The following is a 15775-nucleotide window of genomic DNA, read 5'->3' on the forward strand; positions in this document are numbered from 1 at the left end:
TAGTAAGGTTATTGAGTTCTGCCTCATTTTACCACCTTTCTTGCCACAGTCTCTGCAGTTGTTTATTTATTTATTTTATTTATTTATTAGATTTGTTGGGGGTCAAGACAAAGGAGTGTTTATGCATATGTTTTGGGAATGCCCGATAGTGCAGGAATTTTGGCAGAAAGTGAAAGAGGATATCAATAGAATGCTAAATATACAATGGACAATCACTAAGGAAATGGCAGTACTAGTTAAAAGCAATGCGATGGGAGAATTTAGAGAAATAAAAAAGCAACAATAGAAAGCGCTTAGGCAGTAATAGTCTTGGGTTGGAAGGATACGACAAAATGGACAATGCAAAATTGGTATAGGTACATGGTGAACCATATTCAATTTGAAATTATGGATAAAAGAATAAATTCGGATAATGAAACTGAGTTGGGACAACTGATGGGACGGTGGGACAAGGTAAGACGCTATATGACGAGCAGAATCCGAGACCAAGGTACAAGAAATAAATTGGAATCACTTTATAATATGTAAATAGATATATTGCTCTTGGGTCAAGTGGACTATACAAGAAACACCCCCGATTTGGTGGTGGGGAATGTGTGTGTGTCTGGGTGGTGGGCACAATTCACTATGCACTGTTTTATGTTGTGTGATATAAAAATTGTTAAAAATTAATTTAAAAAATTAAAAAAAAAAATTATTAGATTTGTATGCCGCCCCTCTCCGTAGATTTGGGGCGGCTCACAACAGCAATAAAACAATTCATGACAAATCTAATAATTTAAAAACATTTACACACAAACATACCATACATAAATTGTATAGGCCCGGGGGAGATATCTCAATTCCCCCATGCCTGGCGGCAAAGGTGGGTTTTAAAGAGTTTACAAAAGGCAAGGAGGGTGGGGGCAGTTCTCATCTCCAGGGGAAGCTGGTTCCAGAGAGTCGGGGCTGCCACAGAGAAGGCTCTTCTCCTGGGACCCACCAAATGACATTGTTTAGTCCAGTGTTTCCCAACCTTTTTTGAGTCGCGGCACATTATTCATGTTTTCAAAATTCTGGGGAACACTGAAGGGGGGGGCGGGGGGGCTAAAGAAAAGTTTGGACAAAAAAAAAATCTCTTCCTCCATTTCACTCTATTTCTCCCTCTTTCTCTCTCTTCCTTCCTTCCCTTCTTTCTCTCCATCCCTCTTTCTTTCTTTCTTCCTCTTTTTTGCTCTCTTTCTCTCTCCCTCCTTCCCCCCTTTCTTTCTCTCTCTCTCTTGCTTTCTTTCCCTCTCTTTCTCTTGCTTTCTTTCTCTCATTCTCTCTCCCCTCCTTTTTCTCTCTCTCTCTTTCTCTCTCGTTCACCACGCCAGCAACAGAGAGAAAAAGAAAGAGCGAGAGAGAGCCGGAGAGAGAGTGGAGTGCGCAGCAGCCATCAGCCTCCTCGCCCTCCCAGACGTCCCCAGCGCCCAGCCTCACGCCGCCTCCCGTTAGCCCGGCGGAAAGCCACACAGTCCCGGACTCCCGGATCGCTCGCTTCTCCGGCCAGCGCGGCGCTTTCCTGGGCAGATGGCTTTGCTGACCGGAGAAGCGAGCGATCCGGGAGTCCGGGACTGTGTGGCTTTGCGCCATGAAGAGAAAACGGCCGACTTTTCCCTGCTGCTGTTTTCTCTTCATGGCGCAAAGCCACACAGTCCCGGACTCCCGGATTGCTCGCCCCAAGGCAGGAGGCGGCGGCGGAGGAGAGTGGGCGGATCCGGCGGGCAATGGGGCAGGGCGGAGAAGCCAGGGGCGCGTTTGGCCGGAGGCACCGTGGGGAGGCAGGGGCAGGGAGGTGCGGCAGTAGGTGCCTCCGGCCAAACGCACCCCTGGCTTCTCCGCCCTGCCCCATTGCCCGCCTGATCCGCCCACTCTCCTCCGCCGCCTCTCGCCGCGGCACACCTGACGATGTCTCGCGGCACACTAGTGTGCCGCGGCACACCGGTTGGGAAACGCTGGTTTAGTCGACGGGACCCGGAAAAGGCCAACTCTGGGACCTAATTGGTCACGGATTCGTGCAGCAGAAGGCGGTCCCAGAGGTATTCTGGTCCGATGCCATGAAGGGCTTTATAGGTCATAACCAACACTTTGAATTGTGACTGGAAATTGATCGGCAACCAATTCAGACTGTGGAGTGTTGGTGTAACATTGGCATACCTGGGGAAGCCCATGATTGCTCTCGCAGCTGCATTCTGCACTTTCTGAAGTTTCCGAACACTTTTCAAAGGTAGCCCCATGTAGAGAGCATTACAGTAATCGAATCTCAAGTTGATGAGGGCATGAGTGACTGAGTAGTGAGTCCCGGTCCTGATAGGGCCGCAACTGGTGCACAAGGCGAACTTGGGCAAACGTCCCCCTTGCCACAGCTGAAAGGTGTTTCTCTAATGTGAGCTGTGGATCAAGGAGGATGCCCAATTTGCGGACCCTCTCTGCGGGGGTCAATAATTTCCCCCCCCAGGGTTATGGATGCAGAGATGGAATTGTCCTTGGGAGGCAGAACCCACAGCCACTCCGTCTTGTCTGGATTGTGTTTGAGCTTCTTGACACCCATCCAGACCCCAACAGCCTCCAGGCACCGGCACATCACTTCCACTGCTTCGTTGACTGGACATGGGGTGGAGTATATGTGAAATACTGCATAACAGACTTCATATGACTGCCTGGTACAGTTCTGGATTACAAATTTTATATTTTTGATGATTTGAAAATCTGGTATCAAGAGAGTTTGCACACTTTCACTACTTTCCATGTATTTTAATAACTGTTCTACTTTCTTCTCTTGAACACTGTCCTTTGGAGAGATGAAACCATAGGAGAGACATTGGGCTATAATGCACAGTGCCACGTTTGATGAAAATCAAACACAGCATTTCAGCACAAACATTTCATACCAACCTTCAAGCACAGGGATGGAGGGGAGATGATTTGGGCTTCTTTTGCAGCCATAGGACCTGTTAGTGGCACCAAAATAATCCAGACAATGTAAGGTTTCCTGCTCTAGCACGGGGTTGGACTAAATGACCTCTTCCAGATATCTTCCAGCTCTGCTGTTTCAAAGTGTCTTCTGAAGCCATGTCTAGTGGCAGGGATTTGATGCTTCCTTCCTCTTCCTTCCTTCCTCTCTCTCTCTCTTCTTCCTTCCTCTTTCTTTCTTTTTTCTGTCTTTCTCTTTTTCTTGTCTCTCTCCCCCCCCATTCCTCTTTTTCTTTTTCTCTTTTCCTTTCTCTCTCTCTTTCCCTTTCTTAATACCCTATATAAGCCCTACTGATGGATATAAATGGATTTTATTCATATGTATCTTCATGTGATCTGCTACCTCTGTTATAAGGAGTATGCCAGCAAGGGATTTAGAAGTCTTGAATACCTTAACAATTGAATGGTTAATATCATGGAGGTAATAAAAATGATGCAGGAAGCGCATTAAATCTTTTGTTGTTGTTAGTTTAGATCAGGAGTCAGCAACCGTAACCACTCGTTTCCACAGAACCCATTTCCCACAGAGCATCAGCCACAAAACCTGGGTGGGCACGGCCAACCTGACATCATGTACTTGCACCCAGTCACACGAACCACCTCCACATCCTTATTCCTTCCTCCCATCCTCCCTCCTGATTTTATCTTCCTTCCTTTCTTCCCCCTCCTCTGATTTTACCTTCCTTCCTTCCCCTTCCTGATTTTACCTTCCTTCCTTCCTTCCCCCTTTTATGTTCCTTCCTTTTCCTTCCTCTGATTTTACCTTCCTTCTATTCCCCCTTTCACCTTCCTTCCACCTCCTGATTTCACCTTCCTTCTCCCTCCTTTCACCTTCCTTCCTTCCCCCTCCTCCTATTTTTACCTCTCAAATGGCCAAGGTCCAAGAAAAACCCACAGACTTCAATGGGTCTGTTGCTAGCAAAGGAAGCTTACCTAAGCCATATCCCTTTGGAGAGGTTTGCTTAGGGCCCCATCTCTTGGGTGCCAAATTGTTGGAAGCAATCATCCTCTGGGTTCAGTTCCAATGAAAGGGCTTTGGGCAATTCCTAATATAGTTATATTAAAAGTAAATCTTTTGATATGTGTTCTGTCGGGCTCTCTGGTAGAATCCTCCCAAAAATTCACAGGTACAAATTTCAGACACACACATGTTTGAAAATTCAAAACAATGTTCTTTATAATGAAAATTCACTTAAACTAAGCTCTCTTTTGGTATAGCCAAGAGCACTGGTCTCCAAACAAACTGGTAATTTGTACAAGCCCCTTATCAGTTCTGTGATACTTAGCTTGCAGCTGTGAGGCAATTCACAGTCCTTCTTCTTTCACAAAGTGAAACACACTTTGCTCTGGTTTAGTTTCAAAGCGGGGAAAAATCAGCACACAAAAGGTCAAAGTCAGTAAAGCAGTCACGAAACACAACGATCAGATAATCCTCCACAATGGCCAAACCCACAGGCTGCTATTTATAGCAGCCTCGCTAATTACCACAGCCCCACCCAACCACAGGTGGCCTCATTTTCTTTGATAATAATCTCTCAGTTGTTGTTGCCTATGCATCGCTCTCCGCATGCGTGGCTGTATCATTAACTCTTGTTCTGAATCCAAGGAGGAGCTAGATAATTGATCTCCTTCTGAGCTGTCTGCCACACTCTCCTCCTCCCTCACTCATATCTTCTTGGTCAGAGGAGCCTTCATCAGCAGATTCCACCGGGGGCAAAACAGGCCTGCAGCATGTGGATGTCTCCCCCACCTCCACAGTCCTTGGGGCAGGAGCTGGGCCAGAGCTAACCACAACAATATGTAGAATAGATTGCTCCAGCTATTAACAAAGGGGGGGATGAGTGAGTTGGGCCATTCCTTGATGGGCACATTGACAAAGGTGAGGGCTACTAAGAGTGGGTTTTTTTCCTTGCCTAAATGTTTTTCCAGGTGTTGACCATTCTGTTGCTGAAGTCGTATTTTCTGCAATTGAGTTTGAATAGATTGTTTGCCCATGTATTACTGAGATTGAAGCTAAAGAAGTTGTTAATAGGTAATAGGCACTCAATTTTGTGTACTATGGTTAGGTCAGACCATAGGTAGTGTAGATGTATGTTGTCCAAGCCCAAAGGTTTGAGCCTGGCAGTGTAAGGGATTCTATTGTGTGAGCAGAGAAGTGGAGTACTCATCTCATAAAGTCAATCACTCGTGAATCTCCAGCGCCTAAATGCTTCACTCTGAGCCAAGGACGGCACCTTGACCCAGTTTTGGGAGCTCCCAACTTGGAAGGTGGGAACTGGGACCTTTGTGATGCTGCAGGGGAATCCCAGCAGGGAAATCCCAGCAGTGCAAAAACGGGTGCTTCGCTGGCAACGGAAGTCCGGAGGTGGGGTTTCCCAGCAAGGGGAGCCTCAGCGAAATTGCAGCATCGCAAAAACACGGAAATCCTTGAAACCCCACCTCCGGACTTCCGTGTTTTTGTGATGCTGCTGTTTCGCTGAGGCTCCCCTCGTTGGGAAACCCCACCTCTGGACTTCCGTTGCCAGCGACATGCCCATTTTTCCGCTGCTGGGATTCCCCTGCAGCATCGCAAAAACACGGAAGTCCAGAGGTGGTGTTTCCCATGGAGGGGAGCCTCAGGGCAATCCCAGCAGGGCAAAAACGGGCACTTCGCTGGCAACGTAAGTCCGGAGGCGGGGCATCCCAGTGCCGGTGGCTTGGGTTTGTAAGGTGAAAATAGTTTGGAAGAAAAGGCAAAAAAATCTTAAACCCCAGGTTTGTATCTCGAAAAGTTTGTATGACTTTTTTTTAAATTTTTTTTAAATTAATTTTTAAGAAATTTATATTACACACAACATAAAACAGTGCATAGTGAAATGTGCCCATCATCCACACACACATTCCCCACCACCAAATCGGGGGTATTCTTGTATAGTCCACTTGACCCAAGAGCAATATATCTATTTACATATTATAGAGTGATTCCAATTTGTTTCTTGTAGCTTGGTCTCGGATTCTGCTCGTCATATATCGTCTTACCTTGTCCCACCGTCCCATCAGTTGTATGACGAGGGGTTTGTATCACTGTATATTTATTCATAAAAAACTAGAAATTTGCCTCAGTGTTTCTGACTTCCTTTGGAAACATGCTGTATAATTCCCTGATAGAGGACTACTAGAGAAAAAAGCCATTTGCAGTGGATGTCATTTGCTGGAAACATCACAGGGAGGGAAATAACTGTTGTTATTTGTAGCTGGTGGATTACCGAGAGGGATGTAAAGAATCATGATGAGAAAAAAACATTTCTGCTCTGGGAGATCCCCTTCCTCTCACATTGATGGAGGAGTTTGTGATTATGAGAGCACACAAATAAATCCCTTTGTGAGCCTGAGCTCTTCCCTAGAAGCTCCCGTGGCGAGCACAACCACTTCTTAAAAGCCCCCTCACCATGGTTTGGAAACTGCAGGATAGAAACATAGAAACATAGAAGACTGATGGCAGAAAAAGACCTCATGGTCCATCTAGTCTGCCCTTATACTATTTCCTGTATTTTATCTTACAATGGATATATGTTTATCCCAGGCATGTTTAAATTCAGTTACTGTGGATTTATCTACCACGTCTGCTGGAAGTTTGTTCCAAGGATCTACTACTCTTTCAGTAAAATAATATTTTCTCATGTTGCCTTTGATCTTTCCCCCAACTAACTTCAGATTGTGTCCCCTTGTTCTTGTGTTCACTTTCCTATTAAAAACACTTCCCTCCTGGACCTTATTTAACCCTTTAACATATTTAAATGTTTCGATCATGTCCCCCCTTTCCCTTCTGTCCTCCAGACTATATAGATTGAGTTTATTAAGTCTTTCCTGATAGGTTTTATGCTTAAGACCTTCCACCATTCTTGTAGCCCGTCTTTGGACCCGTTCAATTTTGTCAATATCTTTTTGTAGTTGAGGTCTCCAGAACTGAACACAGTACTCCAAATGTGGTCTCACCAGTGCTCTATATAAGGGGATCACAATCTCCCTCTTCCTGCTTGTTATACCTCTAGCTATGCAGCCAAGCATCCTACTTGCTTTTCCTACCCAGATGGCTGGGAAAAGTCTGAAGGGGATGTAGATTCTACAGATTTGGAGCAGTGTTCCCTCTAATTTTTTTGGGAGGTGGGCGGAAAAGTATAATGTCTGAGCGGCAGTCCCTTCGGGACTGGGCGGCACTCTTTCCCTCTCACTCTTTCCCTCTCGGCTTCTGGGCAGGTTTGAAAAACTCTGAGTTGATGATGATTTTTAAGTGAGCCATTGCTCACTGCTCAGCTTAGAGGGAACTATGATTTGGAGTTAACAGACTCAATGTGAGATGAACTGGGCTTTCTTAAGAAAACTGGGGTATGGACTTGCCATATCTAACTGGAAAACAATTTGGAAAATGGATCGATCAAGAGGTTTTGTGATTTGGGAGAATAAGACACAGTTGTTCTCTTATCACTCTCAACTTAAATTTTCAAAAAAAGTTTTATTAATAAGAATCAAACAAAGAAATTTCATCACGGACAAATCAGAGACAATGATTCTGGTGATAGTAAGTTAGAAAACATTCTAAACTTTATACAAATTAAATGGAATAGTAGATTGTTAACAAAATGCTTTGATGTTTAAATTTGAACTTGGTTCATCTGTTAATTACATTAACTCTCCATATTGAATAATGATGAGTGTTGAATTTGTTGTAAATAGAAGTAGAAGTTTGTAAATTTTGGGCCTTCTTCACAAGGGGAAGAAACTAATTTTGCTCCAATATATTTATGAATATTCAAGTGGGGTGGTGGGTAGTATAAGTAAATCTGGTTTTGTGTTTTTTTTAATGCACATTTTTCTTTTAAAATGCTTTGTCTCTCCTTGTTTTGCTTTTGAATTTTGTTTTCTTTTATTGGATTTTGTACTGTATATTAATTTTCTGAAGAAAGTAACCTTTTTTTAAAAAAAGGTCCCTCTATCGCAAGCACGTTTATGGGGCTACTATGTACCTATTTTCTAAATTTCCTCATAGAATCATAGCATCATGGGGCAGGTTTATTTATTTAGATTTATATGCTGCCCACTCCTGAGAGACTCAGCACAGCTGACTTCTGCTGAGGTGACTCAGGGTTCTATTGAGGTGACCAGAATTGGATGCACAATTCTAGGTGTGCTGTTCTGCTAAATGACTTGAACATGAGAAATAAAATTTAATTCAACCCTTCTCTAAACTCATCAACATTTCCTTCAGGGGGATTTCCTTGTATGAAATAAGGGACGATTTATACCTGAAGATCATCTACAGATAGGACATTTGAAAGATCTCTCACCTCTGTGATTTATCCGGTGTCTCATGAGGTGGAAATTTTAAACGGAACTTTCCCCATGCTCTTGGGCACACAGATGGTTTCTCTCCTGTGTGAGTCCTCTGGTGTATCACCAGGTGGGAATTCTCACTGAAACTTTTCCCACAATCAAAACACTGAAAGGGGTTACCTCAGGTATGAGTTCTCTGATGTCTTACCAGACTGGAATTGTAACTGAAACTTTTTCCACAATCAGTACATTCAAAGGGTTTCTCTCCTGTGTGAGTTCTCTGATGATTCTTCAGGTTGAAATTGAGACTGAAAATTTTCCCACAAACCGGACACTCAAAGGGTTTCTCTCCTGTGTGAATCCTTTGATGTCTTATCAGGTTGGAATTCTGACTGAAACCTTTCTCACAATCAGGACATTCAAACGGTTTTTCTCCTGTGTGAATCCTCTGATGATTTACCAAGCAGGAATTCTGAGTGAAACTTTCCCCACAAACCGGACATTCAAAGGGTTTTTCTCCTGTGTGAGTCCTCTGATGATTCCTCAAGTTGGAATTCTGACTGAAACGTTTCCCACAATCAGGACATTCAAAGGGTTTTTCTCCTGTGTGAGTTCTCTGATGCTTCACCAGGCAGGAATTCTGACTGAAACTCTCTCCACACATAGGACATTCAAAGGGTTTTTCTCCTGTGTGAGTCCTCTGATGCTTCACCAGACAGGAATTCTGACTGAAACTTTTCGCACAATCAGGACATTCAAAGGGTTTTTCTCCTGTGTGAGTCCTCTGGTGTCTTACCAGGTCAGAATTTTCACTGAAACTTTTGCCACAATCAGGACATTCAAAGGGTTTCTCTCCTGTATGAATCCTCTGATGTCTTATCAGGCTGGGATTGTGACTGAAACTTTTCCCACAAAAAGAACATTCAAAAGGTTTCTCTCCTGTATGAGTCCTCTGATGTCTCACCAGGCTGGAATTATAACTGAAACTTTTCCCACAATCAGGACATTCAAAGGGTTTCTCTCCTGTATGAGTCCTCTGATGCATCATTAAGTTGCCATTTTTGCTAAAGCATTTACCACAATGGGAGCACTCGTAGGACATCTCTCCTGTGTGGGTTCTTCCAGAACCAAAAAGGAGCAATTGTGACCTGAGATTTTACCACACTCAGAATTAGTATGGCTATTGTCCAGAGTGGATTCTCCCCTTCATAATCACTGGTCATTTGAAGTCTGCTTCTCTCAATATAAGCACATCTATGGAGGTTCTGCCATTGATATTCTTAAGAAGATGAAAAATATGTGTGAGCCCTTGTTTGTGGTGCTTTGATTTAAGCAATTTTCTTCCTCTCAGGGCAAGGCCTACCTTACTGTCTGCCCTATGTGCTTATCCAATTGACCTTTTCCTCCTCACTGACTTCCAGATATTTCCCTCTTTTTCTGAAATGGAAAACAATCTTCTAGAACATTTTTGTGTAATGTATGTTTGAGTCCTCCATACTCCACTTTTTCCAGTTCAAAACCACTTTTTAATACACACACCCTTTGTCTTTCACATATTGTGGAAGGAGAGGAAATGTGTGGTTTTCTGAAGGAAATGGAGAATATTTTTATTTCTCTCTCATTTTGCTTTGCTTTTCAATGTTGCTTGTTATCCTCAGTTGTCCAGCGTGCTCTTATTGACATCCTCTTTGTCTGTAAGATTCAAATGAAATTGTTCGTAAAAGGGTTGTAGAAGATGTGGAAAAAAGAAGTATACATTACAATGAAAAAGCAAACATGCCACAATGCTAGAATAATTTCTTACATTAATTGACTACTGTTCTGTCGGGCTCTCTGGTAGAATCCTCCCAAAAATTCACAGGTACAAATTTCAGACACACACACGTTTGAAAATTCAAAACAATGTTCTTTATAATGAAGATTCACTTAACCTAAGCCCTCTTTTGGTATAGCCAAGAGCACTCGTCTCCAAGCAAACTGGTAATTTATACAAGTCACTTATCAGTTCTGTGATACTTAGCTTGCAGCTGTGAGGCAATTCACAGTCCTTCTTCTTTCACAAAGTGAAACACACTTTGCTCTGGTTTAGTTTCAAAGCGGGGGAAAATCAGCACACAAAAGGTCAAAGTCAGTAAAGCAGTCATGAAACACAACAATCAGATAATCCTTCACAATGGCCAAACCCACAGGCTGCTATTTATAGCAGCCTCGCTAATTACCACAGCCCCACCCAACCACAGGTGGCCTCATTTTCTTTGATAATAATCTCTCAGTTGTTGTTGCCTAGCAACCTTCACACGGTGGAAGCTTTCCGGGCCAGCATTCCCCTCCCACACCAGTCAGCCTCCTCCAAAGTGCCCTCCCCACCACCAATGCCTTCCCCTGCTGCCTCCCTATTTCTCTGCCATTGCTCTCTCCTGCGTTGGGGAGGGTCAGGTTTGAAGCAATGGCCAGACCTATTATTGGTCAACTCATCAGGCAGGCACAATTCCGTCACATGTAGTGATTTTGCCCCTTTTTAGAGATAAAGTGGCACGTTTTCCCATGCCAAACTGCATTGAGATATCTGTGCTGAATATTTGGACTGTATTGGTCAATGATTGAATTTCTATTTCTGACTTTCCATAGTTTCAAATAATCCATATATAATAAATGCGAATTCTTTTGGGCATCTTTGGCTATTTGGTATCCAAGTTATATTTTTAAAAAAAAATTCTGATAGCAGGATCATTGCGATGATGAAGAGGAGGGGTGAAAGTGAATCCCCTTGAAAAATCCCTGTCTTAATATTACCCATTCCATAATTCTAATTTCTTACTGCCAACGCAGTTTTCCATTGTTTCATTGCTTTTTCAGTGAATGGTGTAATATTTTTGCTGATGCCTATAGTTTCTAAGAATTTGATGACCCAGCTGTGTGGCAGGGAGTCATAGGCCTTTTATTATTATTATCATTATCATTGTTATTAGACCTGGAAGCCATCTTGAGCCTTCTGGCCTGCCAGAATTTCTACTGTGGGAAAATGGCAGGGAGGATTCCATGGAGTAGATGATATGTTTTAGTCTAAATAACATTCTTTCCATAGAATCAAAGCCAATTTGCCCTGCAACTGCAAGGAAGTTACTGTGAGGCATCTTCAATTTTGGATGTACCTGATTGGACTGTGTGATGGACGTGTGGGTCTTGGGCAGTGTTCTGTCAGGCTCTCTGGTAGAATCCTCCCAAAAATTCACAGGTACAAATTTCAGACACACACACATTTGAAAATTCAAAACAATGTTCTTTATAATGAAAATTCACTTAAACCAAGCCCTCTTTTGGTATAGCAAAGAGCACTTGTCTCCAAACAAACTGGTAATTTGTACAAGTCCCTTATCAGTTCTGTGATACTTAGCTTGCAGCTGTGAGGCCATTCACAGTCCTTCTTCTTTCACAAAGTGAAACACACTTAGCTCTGGTTTAGTTTCAAAGCGGGGAAAAATCAGCACACAAAAGGTCAAAGTCAGTAAAGCAGTCACGAAACACAACGATCAGATAATCCTCCTCAATGGCCAAACCCACAGGCTGCTATTTATGGCAGCCTCACTAATTCCCACAGCCCCACCCAACCACAGGTGGCCTCATTTTCTTTGATAATAATCTCTCAGTTGTTGTTGCCTATACATCGCTCTCCGCATGCGTGGCTGTATCATTAACTCTTGTTCTGAATCCAAGGAGGAGCTAGATAATTGATCTCCTTCTGAGCTGTCTGCCCCACTCTCCTCCTCCCTGTCACTCATGTCTTCTTGGTCAGAGGAGCCTTCATCAGCAGATTCCACCGGGGGAAAACAGGCCTGCAGCATGTGGGTGTCTCCCCCACATCCACAGTCCTTGGGGCAGGAGCTGGGCCAGAGCTAACCACAACAATATGTAGAATAGATTGCTCCAGCTATTAACAAAGGGGGGGGGATGAGTGAGTTGGGCCATTCCTTGATGGGCACATTGCAGTGCAAAACTTGGAAGCTCTCAGATTCGGGTTTTCACAGATGTGGCAATATCTCTAATCTCTAATAAAATATCTCTAATAAAAATTAGCTTTGAAGAAATTCAAGCCTCAGAGTTTGATTTCATTGGGATTGTTATTTGAAGCACTGACACTTTGCATGTGTTAAATGTGGCAGATAAAGAACTCAGAACCACTGAATTATATCTTAGAAACATAGAAACATAGAAGACTGACGGCAGAAAAAGACCTCCTGGTCCATCTAGTCTGCCCTTATACTATTTTCTGTATTTTATGTTAGGATGGATATATGTTTATCCCAGGCATGTTTAAATTCAGTTACTGTGGATTGATCTACCACGTCTGCTGGAAGTTTGTTCCAAGGATCTACTACTCTTTCAATGAAATAATATTTTCTCACGTTGCTTTTGATCTTTCCCCCAACTAACTTCAGATCGTGTCCCCTTGTTTTTGTGTTCACTTTCCTATTAAAAACACTTCCCTCCTGGACCTTATTTAACCCTTTAACATATTTAAATGTTTCGATCATGTCCCCCCTTTTCCTTTTGTCCTCCAGACTATACAGATTGAGTTCATGAAGTCTTTCCTGATACGTTTTATGCCTAAGACCTTCCACCATTCTTGTAGCCCGCCTTTGGACCCGTTCAATTTTGTCAATATCTTTTTGTAGGTGAGGTCTCCAGAACTGAACACAGTACAGTGATCCCTCGATTTGCGCGTTCTCGATTAGCGCGAAACGCTGCAACGCGGTTTTTCAAAAAATATTAATTAAAAAATAAGTCCGCGTTTTTTTTCCTACACCACGGTTTTTCCCGCCCGATGACATCATACTGATTGCTGATTGGCCAAAATCTCGACCAATCGTTGCAAACGCAAAAAAAAAGCTTTGCAACTGTTGGAACTTGTTCAGACTTGTTGGAAGATGCCTCCTAAACGTTGCACACGGAGTGGAGGCGGCGACGCTAAAAAGACCAGGAGGATACTCACAATTAAAGAGAAAATTGACATTTTGGACATGCTGAAAGGGGGACGCTCTTATGCAGATGTTGGTCGGCAGTATGGGATCAACGAATCGAGTGTGCGAACCATTCGGGACGACGAGAAAAAGATAAGGCAAAGTTCTCTGATGGCATTCAACAAGGCTGCAAAAAGAATGGTGACGCCTAGAAACAAACGGCTTATGAAGATGGAAGCTGCTTTGTCCCTGTGGGTACAAGACTGCCGCAAAAAGAGCATTGCTTTGGATACCAACACTATAAGGACCAAGGCCCAGCAATTGTACAACCGTCTTGAAGACACAGAAGGAGGCGATGCAGATGAGGGAAACGCAGGTAAGGGCTGGGGTTTTTTATTCTGTCATTACATACTGTATTTAAGTGTTTTTTAAGGAAGGAGCAGGGAAGGAGGGAAGGAAGGAAGGAGGGAGGGAGGAAGGAAGGAGGGAAGGAGGGAGGGAGAGAAGGGAAGGAGGGAAGGAAGGAGGGAGGGAGAGAAGGGAAGGAGGGAGGGTTGCCATTGCCATAGCCGCCAGCGCTGCCCCAAGAAAGCCGGTGAGAGGAAGGAAGGAGGGAAGGAGGGAGGGAGAGAAGGGAAGGAGGGAAGGAAGGAGGGAGGGAGAGAAGGGAAGGAGGGAGGGTTGCCATTGCCATTGCCGCCAGCGCTGCCCCAAGAAAGCCGGTGAGAGGAAGGAAGGAGGGAAGGAGGGAGGGAGAGAAGGGAAGGAGGGAAGGAAGGAGGGAGGGAGAGAAGGGAAAGAGGGAGGGTTGCCATTGCCATTGCCGCCAGCGCTGCCCCAAGAAAGCCGGTGAGAGGAAGGAAGGAGGGAAGGAGGGAGGGAGAGGAGGGAAGGAGGGAGGGTTGCCATTGCCATTGCCGCCAGCGCTGCCCTGTGGGTAGCGGCGAGGAGCCCGGAAAAATCACCATTGCATTGCCAGCCTCCGAACTTGCGTCGCTCCACCTTCTGCGCATGTGCGGCCATGGAACAAAGGGCGCACATGCGCAGATGGTGTTTTTACTTCCGCATCCAGTATAACGCGGAAATCGGTTAGCGCGGGAGGTCTTGGAACGTAACCCCCGCGCTAACCGAGGGATCACTGTACTCCAAATGTGGTCTCACCAGCGGTCTATGTAGTGAGATCACAATCTCCCTCTTCCTGCTTGTTATACCTCTAGCTATGCAGCCAAGCATCCTACTTGCTTTTCCTACCGCCCGACCACACTGCTCACCCATTTTGAGACTTTCAGAAATCACTACCCCTAAATCCTTCTCCTCTGAAGTTTTTGCTAACACAGATTTCTTTCAAAAATCCTGGAGCACAGGGAGCTGCCAGAGGACTGATCTAGTTCCCATCTTCAAAAAAGCAAAGAAAAAATAGATGCAACAAACTACAGACTGCCATTACCCTGCTTAATAACTAATTCCCACAACACTATCAAATAATTTACTAAGCCTCTATTATTATTATTCTCTTCCTTAATAGTATCTTCCCACTTATTACTATAACCATGTGCTTGTATCTTCCAATTTATAGTTTTTTCCTTGTTTCCTAGTACGATTTGATAGCTTAATAGTAACCCTGACTATCACCAAGTGTTTATCTTTTTATTCCTCGTGAATCTTATGTAGACTGTGAGCATTTATATATACCAAAGACAAATTCCTTGTTTCTCCAATCATTCTATTCTATTAAGTGATTTAATTTTAGCACACAGATCTTCTAGATGCAAGGAATTCATCTTAACTTGAAGGAGACTTTTTAAATATTCTCACCAGCAAAAAATTGCAGTCACCAATGTTAAAACACGGGGCACCAGTGAATTCAAAACTTGGGGAGGGAAGGAACATGTAGCAGCAGCTTACATACTTCAGCCTCCACATCAGGAGGAAACCGAACAACCCGAGTTGCTCCCAGCCTCTTCAACAATCAACTCACCTTCCAGATGCTGTTTTCACCCTGGGAAGAGCAGAAAGGCTACTCTGCATACAACCTTCCTCCCATGAGTGATCCGGAAGAAGTTCTCCTCCTCTCATTCTTTCTAGCAATGCTGTACTCAATGGTTTTAACTCCTTTAAGCTCAACCACATAGGCCTGTTAAGGGCTTTCTAGTTACTGATATGTGACTGCCATCTCCCGATAGGTGGAGTTCTGCCTTTATCTAACATGCTCGTAAGAGGTTTTCACTGATTAAATGCTATCACGTTATGAGTCCTAGCAATCTACCTTTCCAAGTGATAGAAACATAGAAGACTGACGGCAGAAAAAGACCTCATGATCCATCTAGTCTGCCCTTGTACTATTTTTTGTATTTTATCTTAGGATGTTTATCCCAGGCATGTTTAAATTCAGTTACTGTGGATTTACCAACCACGTCTGCTGGAAGTTTGTTCCAAGGATCTACTACTCTTTCGGTAAAATAATATTTTCTCATGTTGCTTTTGATCTTTCCCCCAACTAACTTCAGATTGTG

The 15775-nt window shown here is 43.8% G+C and overlaps 1 protein-coding gene across 1 annotated transcript; it reads right to left on the reverse strand.

Moving 5' to 3' along the window:
- Window positions 1-7466: 7466 nt before the first annotated feature.
- LOC139159950 (zinc finger protein ZFP2-like) lies at window positions 7467-15310 on the reverse strand. Its single transcript, XM_070737441.1, has 2 exons — window positions 15241-15310; window positions 7467-9996 (listed from the first exon to the last, which is right to left on the reverse strand). The coding sequence occupies exon 2, from the start codon at window positions 9404-9406 to the stop codon at window positions 8486-8488; it is 921 nt and encodes a 306-aa protein (XP_070593542.1). The 5' UTR covers window positions 9407-9996; window positions 15241-15310; the 3' UTR covers window positions 7467-8485.
- Window positions 15311-15775: the final 465 nt, after the last annotated feature.

The sequence above is a fragment of the Erythrolamprus reginae genome, chromosome 2 (genome assembly GCF_031021105.1).
Source record: "Erythrolamprus reginae isolate rEryReg1 chromosome 2, rEryReg1.hap1, whole genome shotgun sequence".
Taxonomy (NCBI): domain Eukaryota; kingdom Metazoa; phylum Chordata; class Lepidosauria; order Squamata; family Dipsadidae; genus Erythrolamprus; species Erythrolamprus reginae.

Excerpts from the sequence above, each read along its gene's own strand:
- LOC139159950 (XM_070737441.1), bottom strand. The coding sequence starts at position 9,406 with ATGTCCTACGAGTGCTCCCATTGTGGTAAATGCTTTAGCAAAAATGGC.